Here is a 19,222-nt window from a genome sequence, read left to right on the forward strand (position 1 = left end):
TTTGACGGAGTCGAACATCATTTGTGCCGACGTGAATAACTATCTTACTGAATTTACGATTAGCCTTAGCCAGCACATTTAAATTTGACTTGATGTCAGGCGCTCTGGCTCCCGGTAAACATTTGACTATGGTGGGTGGTGCCTCTATGTTAACGTTCCGAACAATAGAATCACCGATAACTAGGGCACTTTCAGCAGGTTTCTCAGTCGACCAAACACACCAAACACAATTTTGTCTGTCCGAAATTAGGAAAGCTGTCAATAAACCTTAAAGAAAATAATAATGTTTACTAGGTCTATCTTATTATATATTCTATTCTTAAAATATTTTATGTATTAAAGTGGTTATTATATATTCAATGAAATGACAACTATATTTCCTTACACATTAAACAGCAGTGATTGATCTGGTATTATTTATATTATTAAAGCTGTTTGCAGGTAAACTCAACTAAGCCTTATGCTGATGTGTTATTATTATTAAAACGTTCTTTTAAATAGATGAATGCATTCATTTGTTTATAATGTTAAGATGAAGCCATCTATAAAGAGAAAAATTGCCAAAGATATTCAACACAATATTCAACATTAAGCAATAATAATAAAAATGATAATAATAAATAATTATGGTTAAACTTTGGAATTTTTCCTGGTTATGTTTTGTTACTAGCACAACGTTTTAACGTCTTATTTTGTCATGATTCTCGAGTGGTGAGACACAGAGAGAGGACCCAGGTGCAGACAGCGGGTAAGGGGTTAACAAATAATTTAATAAATAATAAAACAAAGACCCACGAGGGGGTAACAGAACAAAACATGGATACATAACATGACAGGACTAAGACTAACTACACTGAAACAAAACTTAAATTAACTCTTTGACATAAACTACACATGACTAAACTAACATAACACAGGAACTCACCACACAAACCACAATGAACCAGCACAAGACAGAAGACACAAGGGCATTAAATAAGGGAGCAAATCAAGAGGGAAACAGGTGTAGGCAATAATCAATAACGAGGTAACAAGAGGATGGGAACAATGACGAGACCGGAGAGAGTATGGAAGGCCATAAGAACAATAATTGTCTCTCTCCACATTTAACATGAGGTTCTGTCATGATCCTGCCACTAAACCAAGAGAAACAAGACATGATGCAGCAGAATCATGACATATTTCAACGTGTGGATTACGTTATTTTAACACCTAAATAAAACGTGTCACAAAAGTTACAGGTAGTTCTGGATTTATTTATGATATTTGCGTTTTTAAACTACTTTAAGAAAACCACTTTGGGATTATTTTATTTTATTTTGGTTGCACCTTTTTTTCGGATATAGTGTGTGGTTTTTAAAACGCTGTGATGCAACATTATCTAATTGTAAAAATATTACTGCAGACTGAGACAAACCAAGAAAATGTTTATAACCGTCACTCATCAGAATCACGCGGACTTGACAGAGAGCAGAGGAAAGCGTCTCCTCAGGGGTGAGCTGTTTCACAGGAGACAGACAGACAGACAGACAGCAGCGGTGGGCTGGATGCTCAGACTCGACACACCGCCGATCAGACAGACAGACAGACAGACAGACAGACAGCATCTGCAGACGATCCGGAGCAGAAGCCCTCGCGCATTCTTCATCCTCTCTCATCATCACGTGAGCATCTCATCTTGTTTTGTGTCGTTTGATTGTGTTTGGGGGTCACGTGCGTGTAACGCGTTATCCTCTGACAGGCGTGTAAATGCAGATATCGTGTGAATGGTTTGTTAATAAGACCCGCGGGTGTGTGTGTTTTATCGAACAAAGAGCCGCATCGCGTCACATGCGAGGGCGTGAATCTCTGCGGTTTATTCACACATTCTCAGTATTGATGATCAGCTCGAGACATAAAACTGCAGGTAAACACAGCATTCATTAGTCGCGATGTGTCGTCACATGACACGAACATTGGGCTAATGTGGACATTGTTTGTGTGTATATTGATCGTGTTGTGTTGGTTTATGGCGTTGTCAGTGTGATGGCGTGTAGCTCTTTTGTCTTTAATGCCACACCTCACTTCTCATCCGTTTAGATACGCAAAAGCACACACACACATTTAGCTCATGAATGTGTTGCATCTATCGATCGGATGTCATCTTACTCTGTCTTGCGTCATTGCGTGAATATAAAGACTCCAGACAGACAGACAGACAGAAGCTTTGCTGTATTGTGTCTGTATGAAAACCAGTGGCCTCATGTATAAAACTCGCCATAGATTTCATCCTAAAAGTGTACGTACGCACAAACGCTGTAAAACAGTCAGTCACATTCTATGTTATATGTGTGTGTGTGTGTGTGTGTGTGTGTGTGTGTGCTCTCCATCACCGGCAGTCACTTGCACAAACATTTATGGGGCAAAAAAGGGCACTCCTCATATTTATTTATTTTTCTAAACAACATGTTATTATATATATAAAGGCATAGCTTCAGTTATGGCAGCCGAAACGCATGAATCCGCTCGTGTCATTATTTAATCTGACTTTAATAATCTGAATTATTAATGTATGCACTTTTAAAAGTGTAATAAAGCGAAACATCTCAGTGACACAATCGGTCTTGTAACATATACATGAGTTTCATGCATTTAGATGTAACCAAATTTATGTTCTAGTCCGTACAGTACAAATCGTTAGCACTGTACTGACAGTATTATATTTTGTCTGTATGAGCCTATCGGTCTGCGCAACAGAATCAAACAACCTTTCAACCTTTGAACTGGCCCTCCTACCAAGCGCAGGCAGGAGAGTACTGCGTCAGGCGGGAGAGTACTGCGTCCGGCGGGAGAGTACTGCGTCCGGCGGGAGAGTACTGCGTCCGGCGGGAGAGTACTGCGTCAGGCGGGAGAGTACTGCGTCAGGCGGGAGAGTACTGCGTCAGGCGGGAGAGTACTGCGTCAGGCGGGAGAGTACTGCGTCAGGCGGGAGAGTACTGCGTCCGGCGGGCGAGTACTGCGTCCGGCGGGCGAGTACTGCGTCAGGCGGGAGAGTACTGCGTCCGGCGGGCGAGTACTGCGTCAGGCGGGAGAGTACTGCGTCAGGCGGGAGAGTACTGCGTCAGGCGGGAGAGTACTGCGTCAGGCGGGAGAGTACTGCGTCAGGCGGGAGAGTACTGCGTCAGGCGGGAGAGTACTGCGTCAGGCGGGAGAGTACTGCGTCAGGCGGGAGAGTACTGCGTCAGGCGGGAGAGTACTGCGTCAGGCGGGAGAGTACTGCGTCAGGCGGGAGAGTACTGCGTCAGGCGGGAGAGTACTGCGTCAGGCGGGAGAGTACTGCGTCAGGCGGGAGAGTACTGCGTCCGACGGGCGAGTACTGCGTCAGGCGGGCGAGTACTGCGTCAGGCGGGAGAGTACTGCGTCAGGCGGGAGAGTACTGCGTCAGGCGGGAGAGTACTGCGTCAGGCGGGAGAGTACTGCGTCAGGCGGGAGAGTACTGCGTCAGGCGGGAGAGTACTGCGTCAGGCGGGAGAGTACTGCGTCAGGCGGGAGAGTACTGCGTCAGGCGGGAGAGTACTGCGTCAGGCGGGAGAGTACTGCGTCAGGCGGGAGAGTACTGCGTCAGGCGGGAGAGTACTGCGTCAGGCGGGAGAGTACTGCGTCAGGCGGGAGAGTACTGCGTCAGGCGGGAGAGTACTGCGTCCGGCGGGAGAGTACTGCGTCCGGCGGGAGAGTACTGCGTCCGGCGGGAGAGTACTGCGTCCGGCGGGAGAGTACTGCGTCAGGCGTGAGAGGGAGATGCTGCTGCTGCTGTAGGAGCAGCGGTATAGTTTGTGTGGGGAAAAGACTTTGGCAACAATCTTTTATAAATCCTCTTTTTTCGTCTCGGCTGGTGTAGCTGCATTTCATTGTTATTTTATTTCCCTGCGACTTTAACTTCGTTTTGCAGCTAATGTACCACACAGTGACACTCGCTGTTGGCAGTTCTACCAACGCCACCGCTGCGTTAACTTTCTCCAGCTAGGGCCGTACTCGTCTCTCGCATATACATTGCTAATGGAATTGTCCACTCTAATCTCTAATAGGGTGGAGTGCATTCGTACAGATGTAATAACGTGAAACGCAGGGATGTCCTGACATTTTTTTGCCTACTTTTGCCTAGTGGTAAGTCTGCCCGCCCCTATGCTGCAGACGCGACGAAAGGGTTTATGATGAAAGAGACACTCATATTCAAAAGATAATGTTGTTAATGTGAGGTAATAACCTCAGGGATCAACTTAAACCAGTCACTCTTCACAATCCTCCTTTATTGCCCTCTTTGCAAAAGGCTGTAATATTGCCACTGGCCGTCTTTATTTTTAGCACATACAATTAAATCAAATTAGCTAGCTCTTGTGCAAGTTGGTGATGGATGGCCAACCAGTTGCGGGTGTGTTTAGCACCACCTACAGATCGGGAGTGTTGATGGACATTCCATCGCACAAATGACGTATGCGCGGTCTCTTAGGTGAACGGATACTCTGTTAGTTTTCAACAGCGTGTTGTTTTGTGAAACAAATCATCAGGTGGCGGTAAACGAGTCGGCCATCAACCACCAACTTGCACAAGAAGAAGATCGCAATTATGACGATGAAGGAGTAGATTAATGCTAATATTTTATTAGTCATATTGTCTCTGACTGGCCGCCAGGACGGATAACTTCAAAGACGAGGACCATTCATGAATCCTATTGTCATGAATGAAGAGTGATGTGTGTGAACGTGAATCTGTTAATATCAGCACATTTAATAAATAAAATTGTGGCCTTCAGATGCAAAACTAAATATGTCAGCGGTTGCTTTTAGAGAGTTTTGCATCTGAACTCTTCAGGTATTGAGCCAGTTTACTTAATGAAAGCATGTTATAAATTGACGGCAGTTTTCTGAAGCCTGCTCTTCACAAAGCACTCTGTTACTGCAAACAGAACCCCCATCAACCCCCAACTCTGGCTGCAGGAAGAAATCACCCAAACAAACACTTCAGACTGCAAATAATGATTATTTATTTTCATTAGTTCTGCTTAAGTTGATGTTTGAAATGATGCCGGTGCAGGTAAAGTCTCCTCAACAGTTTTTGCGTGTGCTGACCGCTTGCACTTCTGTATTTACCATAGCGCTAGTATGTGCCCTGATCCACACGTTTCATTTACTCCGGTTAAACGTTGTTATTGTGTGTTGTTGCGATTCTGTCTCTATGTGCGCTAATCCATGATTATATGTGAATAAAACCTAAATTAAAATCTGTTCATCATATAAATATATTAACATTGTACGAACAATAAATGAGCAATACATTTACACAAATGTATTTTTTAATATTTTTTTAATGTTAGTTAAATTACCACTAAGCGCTGGTCCATAAAAATTCCAGTATCTTGACAATACTGCATTGGAGGTAGTAAGAGTGTCACTCTCAATGCATTAGAATGTGCCCGCGGGGACGCGCATCGTAAGCTGAGTCTGGATGTTGGGGTAGTCTCAGCCTGTATTTGGCACACTTTTTTTGAAACACTTCAACACGTTTCGAAGTCCTCATTTGATTGGTTAAGTTTCACAGATTTCCGGTTGATTTGCGTGTCGAGTTCATTAACGGACCGCCTGGAAAAAACAGGGATTAGTGGATTTACACCGGTCTGTTACTGCTGGGACATTTACACGCTTCTAAACATTAACGCAGGCTCAAGACGAAACGTGATTGGTAGCTTTACCTGTCAGTCAAATGGCCTATTGGGTGGGTTTTGGCCAAAGAAAGCAGCGATACGTTCCAACGCGAGACTAGGGTTGGGGAAACACCCAATTTATTTATGTTTTCCTTTCCTTTTGCTCATCCTTTAAGGGCTGAGAATGTTTATTGTGTGAATGTCTTCTCGTGCTGGGGAATATAAATCCTCTGCCCAGATTCATTTATGCTACTTGAACATTACTCACATATTCATGTAGTCCCAATTTGAATAGATCTGATAGAAAAGAAGAATCACTGTGATTTGAAGCAGTAATTTAACTAGCATGTAAATGTTGACATTAAAGCGAAACACTTTAGAAACACTTTTAGTGCTTGTGTTTTACAAGCATTATTTTAAGGATGAACCACAACAAAATGTTGCTTTAAAACAACAGTTTTTTTCTACAGATATAGAGTTTTAGTCTTTAGCCTGGTGTTTTTGCAGTGGAGGAGAAACATCTAAACATTATCATTCTTTGTTTTTAGATGAGCCTATTCCTGCACCCGCACCTCAGCTTTCAACAGGTACGTATTGGTAAGCTGTTTAACTTGTCTTATGCGTTGGAATTTTTTTATTTGGTTCCATTTTAGCGGGACAATTGACAAACACTGAGCGATGTTTAATGATTTTATATCTTTTGCAATTTCAAGAAATGCAAGCGACAATTTAGTCCTATTTGCTCACCCTTGTGTCTTTTAAAAGTGTTGTAAAAGAGCGTGTCGATTTTAATTTGTGAACTTGTAAAGTATTTGTACCTGTACACTACACTCACAGCCCCAATGTGAAAACTTTTGATTTGCACTCGTGGACAAAACTCACAAATCTGTCTTCTGAATTTGAAGTTGCAGAAAAATACTCACAAATGTGTAAACTGGCATTCAGATTTGAATTTCAACCACAAATAGGCATCTGTAACCTAAAAAAAATCTGTCACTGCAGTTTCAAATCTTCCTGCCTTGACTTTTGCTGCTACTGTCACGATAAACCCGCAAAACTAACTTGTGCACTTGAAAGCTCAGAGGCGAGAGAATGAGCGGCGTTTGATGACGACATGCGGCTGAGCCACACCGCCCCCTCATGGCAGGAAAATCACAATGAAAGGATCTAGTAAATAATAGTTTAAAAAATGTTTAAATAATACTGTTCCCCTTCAGTCGGTCTCTCGACGTTGTGAGAGACTGACTGGGGTTTGATCTTGAGAACCTACCTTCTCCGAGATAATTAATTATAAAACGCCAATGGGCTTGGTGAATGGCACGCGCACGCCAGTCTCCACCCCGTACATACGGGTATTAAGGAAGATGGCGGCGGTCATTCACTCATCCTTTGTTCTTCGGAACCTGTGTGTTTGCTGATGCTACACGCGATACTCGACTTCGACTTTTAACCTGCTGGATTTACGACGCGGAGCAGGGGACTTCTCCTTTCGGTGGACTTCCCCTGGGCGTTTCGGCAGAAGGCTACAGACCTTAAGAGGTAAGTCCCTCCGGCTACGAGCATGTCTCTTTGGGTGCGACAGACTCGTCCCGGATTCTGACGGCCATGATACCTGTGTCATTTGCTTGGGGCTCAAGGATGCTGACGCAGGTTTCACTGATGGGGTATGTCCCATGTGTGCGGACATGGCAATCAGGGTGTTGCGGTCAGGGTTGGCTACGTTCTTTCGAGCGCTGCCACCACCCCGTCTGTTTCCCAGGCGTGTTCAGCTGCCGTTTCGGCGAGGTTGATCGATTTGAAGAGCGGCGGGGGTGATTTGGGGACTCCGATAGATATTGCTCAGTCAGCTTCACGCTCGCGGACCATCCATACCCCTTCACGCTCACCTGGTTCGTCCCCTACGAGCTGCAGACGGCCGTCTCATAGTGGTAAGACTTCGCACACGGATGATAACGCTATCTCTGTCGATAACGCTGTGTCGGACAGCTGCCTGCTGGCATCGGATGCGGAAGACTCCTATGATCTCCAGTCGTCAGGCAGTCGAGCTCCGGACATGTAGCACCACCCTCCCGGAACGCTCGCGGCTAGATGCGTGGTTTCGGGGCCTGTCTCCGGTACCATTCTTCCCGGAGGTGCATGACGAGCTCGCCAAGTCCTGGAATGCGCCCCTTTTGCCGCGTTTCAGGCCGGAGAGCTCGGTGGCTGTGACTTCACAGCACTCTCGTCCAGACGGTGTCTTGGATGGACCAGGCAGCCGACTGAAATCTCCCCCGGACGTTGCATCAGGCAGCCGGAAGCAGGTAAACATACAGAGCCGTCAACCTCCCTGGCGGTCCCCCCTGTGCGAGGTGACCGCACTGTGAGCCACCGAACCAGCCTCCACCGGCATGGTGAAGCAGATTGTTCCTCTGGTCCCACTGTCGCGGTTCTTGGGCGCTTGGCAGCGCACCAGCCCGTCACACTGGATAGAGAGGACAATCCGTCTCGGTTACTCGATCCAGTTCGCCAGGCACCCCCCCAGGTCTCGGGGCATTCTGTACACCTCGGTGCGAGGAGAGAATACCCCCGTGCTTCGGGAGGAGGTCGCCGCCCTTCTGGCGAAGATGTCGGCCGGGTTTTACAGCCCGTACTTCATCGTGCCCAAAAAGGGCGAGGGGCTGCGTCCCATTTTGGATCTGCGCCTCCTGAACAAGCACCTACACAAGCTGCCGTTCAAAGATGCTGATGCAGAGGCGCATCCTGGGCTTGGTACGTCACCATGATTGGTTCGTGGCAATCGACCTGAAGGACGCGAAGGACTAGTCCGGTCGGACAGCACGAATGCCGTGGCGTACATCAATCGCAAGGCGGCATACGCTCACCGCAGTTATCACAACTCGCCCGACGCCTCCTCCTTTGGAGTCCCTGCGGGCCACGTTTCTTTCTCTATCACGTTTCTTCTCCTCTATCGACAGGGTACTCCCCGCGGAGAGTGGCGACTCCATCCCCGTGCAGCCCGGCTCATATGGAAAGCGGTTCGGCAGGCACAGGTGGACCTGTTTGCCTCCCCGGACTCCACCCATTGCCCGCTCTGGTATTCCCTGACCAGGGGTCCCCTCGGCATGGATGCCCTAGCACACAGCTGGCTGTGGGACAAGCTGAAGTACGCCTTCCCCCCCCAGTGAGCCTCCTTGCACAGAACCTCCATGCCTGGACGGGACGGGGGCTTGCCGTTAGCGGTCCGGGGGACAGTTTTACAGGCTAGAGCCCCGCCTCTAGGCGTTTATACGCTTATAAGTGGTGCCATTTTTGTCCTGGTGTTCTCCCCGGGAGGAGAACCCGCGGAGTTGCCTGATCGGATCAGTGCTGACCCGCAGGTAAGTATCTCCGTCAGCACGACCTGGTCACCAGGTTCCTCAGGAGCGCGAGAAGGGTGTATCCACCTTGACCGTGCTCCGTACCCTCTTGGGACCTTAACGCGCTCCTGCAGGGCCTTGGTACGGCCCCGTTTGAGTCCCTCTGAGTTGCTAGTCTTCCTCATCTGTTGATGAAAGCTGCACTCCTGACGGCGCTCGCCTCCATCAAGAGGGTGGGGGACCTACAGGCTCCGTGTCCTAAGGGTGCCTAGAGTTCGGGCCCGGCGATTCTCACGTTTTCTTGAGACCCCGTCCCGGTTACGTGCCCAAGGTTCCCACCACTCCCTTCCGGGACCAGGTGGTGAACCTGCAGGCGCTCCCCTCAGCGGAGGAATACCCAGCCAGGGGTTGTGTCCAGTACGCGTGCTGCATCTCTATCTGGACCGCACACGGAGCCTAAGAAGCTCCGAGCAGCTCTTTGTCTGTTCTGGGGGCTGTCTCCAAACAGAGGTGGCGCACTGGGTACCAATCCCAGGAGCGCCGTGCCCGCTCGCAGTGAGAGCCCACTCCACTCGTGGGCACTGGCACAGGGCGCCTCTCTGGCAGACATTTGTAGAACTGCAGGTTGGGCTATGCCCAGTACCTTCACAAGGTTTTACAATCTCCACATGGAACCAGTTGTAGCACATGTCCCTAACGCCGCCAACGTTTAGGTTGGGCTCCTGGTTTGGGCGTACGCCTGCGAAAGCACCTTCTCCCCTCCTCAGGTGAGACTAGTGCGCTATTTTTAGCCTCCCTACTTTCCCCTCTCTCTGCGAAGTATAGGCATTCCATCCATCACTAAGCATTGGCACTTGGTAACAGACTGAGCGGAGCCTTTTTTCGCATGTTGTTCTCCCCACCGGTGAGACCATGTTAGTGTCTCCACATGTAACCTCCCCTCCGTAACACACTCTTCAAAGAGGAGAGCAGTGTTTCCCCAGTATTCGGCTCCGGACAGCTCCTCGCTACTAGAGGCGTACGCCACTGTCTGTGATGCCGTCAGTACAGGCTTCTCAGTATGACCAATGTATGACCAATACTATGTGACTAGAAGATTACATCTCGCGGTAGCACTCTTGTGACTCGCTAGCCCAGTCAGGGTCGCTCCGCTGGAGGTCGTGATATCGGTGCAAGCGCTGTGGCGTTTAGATAGATCCCCAGTCAGTCTCTCACAACGTCCAGAGACCGACTGAAGGGGAACGTCTCGGTTAGGTCTGTAACCTCCGTTCCCTGATGAAGGGAACGAGACGTTGTGTCTTCATGCCACAACGCTGCGCCAAACCACTGCAGTGACCGGGAGTGCCCTCTCAGGTTCCTCAGTACAAAGGATGAGTGAATGACCGCCGCCATCTTCCTTTATACCCGTTTGTACAGGGCGGAGACTGGCGTGCGCGTGCCATTCGCCAAGCCCATTGGCGTTTTATAATTAATTATCTCGGAGAAGGTAGGTTCTCAAAATCAAACCCCAGTCAGTCTCTCACAACGTCGATCAGGGAACGTCCGTGGATTCCCTCCATCAGGGAACGGAGGTTACAGACGTAACCGAGACGTTTTCAACTATAGTGAAACCATCACACTTATGGATAGTATCATGCACTATATAAATCTGAACATTCAACTATAGTTTTTTATTTGACAAGTTTTCACATTGGGGCTGTGAGTGTTTAGTGTACAGATACAAATAAATTAGAAGTTTAATTTCAAATTAAAATCGACACGCTCTCAAGTTTTGCTACTGATTTATCTTCATAGTTTTCCATCAGGCTCGTCCCATGTATTCCAAGTCTTCTGAAGGCTTATAAACAAGTTTCACTGTGTGCTATCTCAAAACTGCATTTCAGCAATGGATCGGTGCACGTTCTATATGAACAGCGAGAGGTTCACATCAACATCTTGTGAGGAAGGGTGTTTGTTAGATGGTGAAATGTACTGCACGTGTCGCCTGAAGAACAGATCATTATTTATTTTAGAAAAGATGAGCGCGAAAAACTCATTCAACTTTCTGTATTGAAATAAGATCACTTCGGTGTTTTTAAGGAGAGAGAACAAAATTCTTGTTCATGTTTATGTGAAACGAGTAGATTTATAAACGACACAGACGGTTTTGCAGCAAACCTCTTGACTGTAGCTTCAAAATAAATCCTTTTCATTTTAGGTTGATATTAACTAATGCTCCTGAGGTCATTTTCATTTAATTTCAATTTTTTTAATGAGTTATCTTTATGCATTTTGCAAGAGACTGATCAGGTAATTATCATGACATTAGTCATAACAGCTTCATTTAGAAAAAAACTAAATGGCACAACATTAATGTTTTGAGGTTTTAAATACAGTATACGGTGATATTAGTAACTGCATCATTGTCAGCAGTTTGTAACTGTGTTTTTGTTGATGTCTTTGTTATTAGCATTATTAAGTTGGTTAAATGTTTCAGTAAAAAGTTGAAAATGTTCATGTTTCCTACCAAGATACCTGGCTTGGATCAGGAAAATCACAAATCCGAGAGCCAAGCCTGCTTCAGAGCAGAATAGCACAACGTTAATGGAAATAAGTCAGCGTAACAATAACCCAATAGCCATGTTACTTGTTTTGTCATCAACAAAAGGGGTACATGTAAAAAATCGAATAGTTTGTTTGCAAACACGTGGTTTAGTTGACACGCTAAATGCAGCTGGAGCAGGATTATTATCCTAACAAAAACGAAGACTGAAACAATTACAGATTTTTTTTTGTTAACTGGAATAAAATCAAAACAAAACAAACTGCAACTGTAATGTGTAGTTGCACAACTAGCAAAAACCTAATCAAATTGAAGGCATTAGGCATTTTTCGTATTTTAAATTGTGTTTGATCGGCAGGTTACACAACCGTAAATAAGCAGAAGTTGCTGGATCATTAGTGACAAGCAGGTGGCATGTTTACGCACACAGAGTGACATGGCTATTTTTGCGTTGGCTTTAAAGGTGTTAAATCTAATAGTTGAAAGGTTGATGATTTTATTCTTGATTTTTTGCCACTTTCCCCGTCGATCTGAGCACTTCTTCATTTTCGATGTATCTTAAGCAAGCCTACTGTCTAATAAATATCTTTTGGTCTTTGCAGTCAGCGGCTAAGTTGACATCCTCATAGGGGTGGGTGATAAACAATGGTTTACTGGCAGAATCAGTCAGAACAGGTCATAAGTTAAGTTTAATTTTAAGTTATCAGTTACTTCAGTGATTCACCAATAAAGCAAGCAAGGTTTACTTGACATTCACACATCGGTGTCAGTAAATCATTATATTACAATGAAAAGCGATCGCTCTATTTTAATTTGCAAAAGGTCTTCCATTACTTTTGATGTGAACGCCCACCCCTACTTTTGGATATAACATTGCTGCAAAGCAGTTTAAATTGTGTGACTGTGTTCTCATGTGAACAAAACTGGGGGTTGATGCATTATTATCTTCATGTTAGATGTAGCACCATGCATGAGAGCATCAGAACTCATTTAGATTGAAGACATGGGCACATCCCAGCCAATGTCCAAACTCAATATTACTGGAGTTATTTTCTGGTTCTAACGCTGCACACGCTTCTTACCCACAGACCTCCGGCATTCTTCCGCTGTAGTTTCACAGGACAGTGGCACTAATCTTACTATGGATTCATTCAAACAAAACTCGGCAGAATTTGATCCAGACGTCCTAAACCAGACATCAGAAGATGACTATCAGTTTGAGATGAAAAACTGTTCTTTTCGTCCATTTTCACCCGTTCGTGATGCCGGAAGATCTGTGGAGGTGTCAGATAGTCCTTCTCCAGACTTGGTTCAGGACGCCTATGATGGAAACGATGATGTCACACGGCCACAAGAAATCAAATCGCTTTTTGATTCTGATGCAGTAACTTCCCGTTCAGATCTGCAGCAACTCCATTCATCTGACCTTTTTTCGAACCTTAACAAAGAGGTGGATGACCGGCCGACATCTCTTCCAGATATTCTGAAATCTTCTCCGCTTAACCCTGATAAAGTGGACTCGGGCTCATCTGAAGACAGCCCTGATTTGAGCCCGAAGCATAGAAGTGGGAGCGATTCCCCAAATTCACAGTTTTCGGTGTCTGCTAACATTCCATTGGGATTTGACTCCCAAATCTTACTGCTGAAGGAGATGGCTGAGGAGACAGAAGCCAGAGTGGTAGAAAAGGCAAATCCGGATGCTGAGAAGATTTCTGAGCAAAGTTTTGTTGCTTTCGATCTTGTCAAGGAGACAGACGTGCCCCCACAGAGCGAGCGACTATTTAAGGACAAAGATGTAGAAACATCTGCTCAGATGAAAGACAAATTTGAATGTCTTCACTTTCCAACCGTAAAGGCTCAAGAACATTCAGATTCTGAGAGTCCTTCTGCAGATTCGTTCTCTCCAGTGCTGGACGCAGTGGCCAAAAGACCTGTGGAGCATGAAAGCGCTGCTGTCAGGGAGGAGATTGAAGCAATCGATGAGGTGTCAGAGCAAGAGGTCTCTTCTGAAGAGTTTGAGTTTGTTGAGCGACCACCGCAAGGTGCAGCAGATGAGTTTCTTGAAACACAGGATAGTGTGACATTTTATGAAGATCAATCCTCAGGTCTGGAACCAGCATCAGCTCGACACGCAGAAGATCAAGGCACTTACCCTCTTCTGTCCCAACTTTCTGATGAATCCTCTCCTGTGGAAACTGCTTTCCAAGATTCTCTAATCCATACTCCTGCGGACCAGAGTGGGCTTGAGAAGACTGAAGTCAGCAGCCTGACTTCACCGAGAGCAGCCTCAGGTAAATTCAAAACGGACCCGCGGCTTCAGTATGACCCCTTTTCTTTCTCTGGACCCTTTCATTTAGCCGTGGTCTTGCTATTCGGTTTTTACATGTCTGTCATCTTCATATGATGCCTGACGTCTATTTGCATGATCACGTTCTGTTTGTTTGTTCCCTTCATTGTCACCACTTTTGTTCTTATATTTTTTAGGTTCTTGTCAAATTTTAGTGTGACAAAATTCTCCCTTATTCACACCTTGGATTTTCATTTGTTTGTGTGCAGGGTGAAAGCATGTTTCCTACAAGTAATTGAGTCTCTTATGAACACTCATTCATCCCAGCAGACCATTGGGATGTTTCTACAATGTTCTTGTGTTGAAATATGTGCTCTGTGCTGTTATAGAGAATCTGCAAGTTTTGAGCCGTAAGTCCTAAAAACGTTTTTAAATTTTGTTCCTGTGAATCCTTGGCTCATGAGGATTCAATGACGTCACCCTATGAACATTTTGTATTTTTCGTATAAACATACTTTTTAGAACTCCTAGAGCCAGGGATGTAAACTTGTCACCTTTTGGTGAAATTTGCCATTTTAGATCCAAAATGGGTCATTCTTGTGATTAAATGAGTTTTTGAAAGTGGGAGCTGAGGGTGATCTGTAAGTCATTGGACAGGGTCGCCGTGAATGTGTTGTGGTAACAAAGTCAAATCACTAACCAGTTTGCGGGTTAGCGCACATACACAAATTCGTTAATCAATATTAGATGTAGTCGAATTGTGCAGCACCTGCACATTTCTGACTGACTTCAACACAGCCGTCACTAAGCAACAGGTAAAGGCGCGCTGGTTTGTTTGTCTTGAAAGCAACGGAGCAGACCCAAGAAACATAATATGGGGTACATGCATTAACACACTGTGACAACCGCTATCATTGCATTTACGGAGAAGCCATGATTTGTTAAAGGAATCGTACACGTAGGGCCATGTACAGAACTTTTGAGGGGCATGTGCTGAAACTGAAAAAGGGCAACCCCCCCTAACCCTAACCCCCCCATTGGACACATCTTAATGACAAATCAAACCAAACAAAATGATAAACTAAAGCTTTAGATTTATTCCCTATTAATAACAGGTAGGAAATTTACAGTCTTTACTGCTTTTTTTTATTAGGGTTTTCACAGGGTCTCAAATGTTTACATGCTGATTGTAACACGGTTCAATAAATGGAAGGAAGGAGGCGGGAACCGACGAACATAAAACAACTTTTAATATAATAAACAAACAATAAAACAAACTTACAATGCCGGCAGCTTCCTCATGGTTGACTGCCGGCCACACAAACATCATAACACATCACATATAATCCAGGCTGACATGTTTTGTTGCTATGGGCGTGGCTTCGAAGCTTAATGAAGTTCCTGTGATACTGATTGGTTGCCTGAGTGAAATGAGCCCACTACCTTGTCTCTACAACACTGGGCTGCAAAGATATCCACCTGGACTTTTTATAATGGTTGCTGGTGGCTAGGTTGGTGTAAATGGTTGCTATGGGCGTGGCTTAATAGCTTCATAATGATCATGTGACACTGATTGGTTGCCTGAGTTAAATAAGCTCACCCTCTTTTCTCTAAGTGGTTGTGCTGTGAAGATATCCACCTTTTTCTTTTATAATTGGAGTCTATTGGATCGGTTGCTGTAAATGGTTGCTATGTGTGTGGCTCAATAGCTTCATTGTGATCATGTGACACTGATTGGTTGCCTGAGTAAAATGAGCCCACGCCCTTGTCTCTAAGTGGTTGTACTGCGAATATTTACAACATGGGACAATTATAACAGTTAAAACGCCTTATATGGGCATGTTTCCTGTCCCGTTATAAGGCTCTTACACCCCTTTGTGATGTAAGTTCTTACAGAGCCTGATTGCCTCAAAAGTGGTAACCCACATGATTCTACGAAATCCTCGCTCTGAGCTATGTTAAATCAATGGGATTTTTCGAGTGGTCCCCGCCCGATCGCTTATTAAAGTCATAGCACAACATTCCTCAATGGGCCGCTCGATCTGAGCCCTCATTCATGGGTCTACGACAAAACTTCGGGACAAGTTACGCGCCAAACCTTTGGCGGAACAAGAATAATATTAAGTGTACTAATTACAGTAACTTGTCTTTATTCTGCATATTATTTCTAAATCATTTAAAGACAAATGCTGTCTACAATATCAAAGTTTAAATAGTTTAATCCACAATTATATTTAATACTAGTCACAAATACATCATTTAATTTAAAAAGGCTTTACATTTTACATTTGTTCCATGCATTCTATCAATTTTTGATATAGTGGTTATGTGGTTTGAATTATTTTCAATATATAAAGTGAGGCTGGTGAGGATTCGTGGCGGCTTTGAATTCCTGTAAACCGGTCGTCAGTCACTGGCATCTTAAATGAGAGGCAAGAGAACAGACAAAGCACAGAGACAGTATGCACATCTCAAACTGAGTCGTATCTCACTCATCTTTCTCTGCCGTGTGCTTTTGTCCCGTTTGGTAACGCGGTGCAGGTGCTGACAACCGACAGGTGTGTGCGCTGATAGTGCCCGGTTCCATGACGACACTGACTGGGAGCTAGGCGCCTCACCACAAGTGTGTGGTGCTTAGAGAGTGTATATATATATATATATATATATGCAGTGTTGGGAGTAACGCATTACAAATTTACTGTCATATATCATTTTATGAATACAAATTATTAACGCATTATCAAATTTGGGTAATATTTTCCCCCGGTACAATCTCAGTAACATGAGTTACAACAACGTCTTTTCGTATTTGTATTCATAGGCGGGGATTATGCTAATTGAGAATGAGCATGCACGCTCATTCACAATTAGCATAATCCCCGCATATGAATACAAATTACGTATTGAACGTGTGTTCATGAATATGTCCATCAAAGCGTTTTTAGCCAGCTAAAAATATAATGAGTGGTGCTCTTCTGAAAACGACCAGCTGATGGCGCCTTACAATGCTTTGGAGGCACTGCGCAATCCTCAGGTCACCTTTTGGTGAAATTTGCCATTTTAGATCCAAAATGGGTCATTCTTGTGATTAAATGAGTTTTTGAAAGTGGGAGCTGAGGGTGATCTGTAAGTCATTGGACAGGGTCGCCGTGAATGTGTTGTGGTAACAAAGTCAAATCACTAACCAGTTTGCGGGTTAGCGCACATACACAAATTCGTTAATCAATATTAGATGTAGTCGAATTGTGCAGCACCTGCACATTTCTGACTGACTTCAACACAGCCGTCACTAAGCAACAGGTAAAGGCGCGCTGGTTTGTTTGTCTTGAAAGCAACGGAGCAGACCCAAGAAACATAATATGGGGTACATGCATTAACACACTGTGACAACCGCTATCATTGCATTTACGGAGAAGCCATGATTTGTTAAAGGAATCGTACACGTAGGGCCATGTACAGAACTTTTGAGGGGCATGTGCTGAAACTGAAAAAGGGCAACCCCCCCTAACCCTAACCCCCCCATTGGACACATCTTAATGACAAATCAAACCAAACAAAATGATAAACTAAAGCTTTAGATTTATTCCCTATTAATAACAGGTAGGAAATTTACAGTCTTTACTGCTTTTTTTTATTAGGGTTTTCACAGGGTCTCAAATGTTTACATGCTGATTGTAACACGGTTCAATAAATGGAAGGAAGGAGGCGGGAACCGACGAACATAAAACAACTTTTAATATAATAAACTCGATTTTTCGAGTGGTCCCCGCCCGATCGCTTATTAAAGTCATAGCACAACATTCCTCAATGGGCCGCTCGATCTGAGCCCTCATTCATGGGTCTACGACAAAACTTCGGGACAAGTTACGCGCCAAACCTTTGGCGGAACAAGAATAATATTAAGTGTACTAATTACAGTAACTTGTCTTTATTCTGCATATTATTTCTAAATCATTTAAAGACAAATGCTGTCTACAATATCAAAGTTTAAATAGTTTAATCCACAATTATATTTAATACTAGTCACAAATACATCATTTAATTTAAAAAGGCTTTACATTTTACATTTGTTCCATGCATTCTATCAATTTTTGATATAGTGGTTATGTGGTTTGAATTATTTTCAATATATAAAGTGAGGCTGGTGAGGATTCGTGGCGGCTTTGAATTCCTGTAAACCGGTCGTCAGTCACTGGCATCTTAAATGAGAGGCAAGAGAACAGACAAAGCACAGAGACAGTATGCACATCTCAAACTGAGTCGTATCTCACTCATCTTTCTCTGCCGTGTGCTTTTGTCCCGTTTGGTAACGCGGTGCAGGTGCTGACAACCGACAGGTGTGTGCGCTGATAGTGCCCGGTTCCATGACGACACTGACTGGGAGCTAGGCGCCTCACCACAAGTGTGTGGTGCTTAGAGAGTGTATATATATATATATATATATATGCAGTGTTGGGAGTAACGCATTACAAATTTACTGTCATATATCATTTTATGAATACAAATTATTAACGCATTATCAAATTTGGGTAATATTTTCCCCCGGTACAATCTCAGTAACATGAGTTACAACAACGTCTTTTCGTATTTGTATTCATAGGCGGGGATTATGCTAATTGAGAATGAGCATGCACGCTCATTCACAATTAGCATAATCCCCGCATATGAATACAAATTACGTATTGAACGTGTGTTCATGAATTTGTCCATCAAAGCGTTTTTAGCCAGCTAAAAATATAATGAGTGGTGCTCTTCTGAAAACGACCAGCTGGTGGCGCCTTACAATGCTTTGGAGGCACTGCGCATTATTCCGGAGATACATTGTTTGCTGTGATTTAGGATATCCTAAATATCCAACCGTTAGCCTACTTGTTACTAGCATCTAATCTTGAAGAGTATTACTGAATATGAAAATGCAGTAATAAGTAGAGTAGAGAGCAAGAGAGTAGCAGCAAATGCCATCCCCCAAAATGTCCAGGCTAATTTGCTAAAAAGGCAACTCTTTATTCAGGAGGGGCAGAAAACTCGGGCCAAGCCTTTAACCCAGATTCAGGTCTGCTGAGTAGAGCCAGGGATTGGGAATGGCAAATTTATTTAAACCACAGACTTACTTGCCCCTTGGAAATCGCAGCTACCAACCTGCCGTCAGACATGGTTCTGTGGTTCAGCTCCAGTAGGACAGTCCTCATAGTTGACTGTTCTTTGGGAAGAGGGCATTAAGGAAGCATTTGAAAGAATCTCTGGTATGCCATCTTGACAGCGGAAGCTGAAAAGCAGGGATGGACAGCAAAAGTGTTGCCGGTGGAAGTAGGCTGCAGGGGCTTTATGTCCAATTCAACTACAAGGCTGCTTAAGGAAGTAGGGATCAGAGGACTGGCCCA

At 44.6% G+C, this 19,222-nt stretch overlaps 1 protein-coding gene across 5 annotated transcripts in view; it reads left to right on the top strand.

Moving 5' to 3' along the window:
- The first annotated feature begins 1,135 nt into the window (after positions 1 to 1,135).
- The window catches only part of rtn4b (reticulon 4b), a 30,843-nt gene continuing 12,756 nt past the window's right edge, over positions 1,136 to 19,222 (top strand). Inside the window, exons 1-4 of one of the 5 annotated variants that reach the window (XM_079472931.1) lie at positions 1,136 to 1,241; positions 1,449 to 1,664; positions 6,226 to 6,264; positions 12,643 to 13,845. In XM_079472931.1, the coding sequence (XP_079329057.1) occupies positions 12,696 to 13,845 (1,150 nt within the window). In that variant the 5' untranslated portion in view covers positions 1,136 to 1,241; positions 1,449 to 1,664; positions 6,226 to 6,264; positions 12,643 to 12,695. The other 4 variants (XM_079472932.1, XM_079472928.1, XM_079472929.1 and 1 more) reach the window with 4 other exon arrangements.

The sequence above is a fragment of the Barbatula barbatula genome (genome assembly GCF_947034865.1).
Source record: "Barbatula barbatula genome assembly, chromosome: 14".
Lineage (NCBI taxonomy): Eukaryota > Metazoa > Chordata > Actinopteri > Cypriniformes > Nemacheilidae > Barbatula > Barbatula barbatula.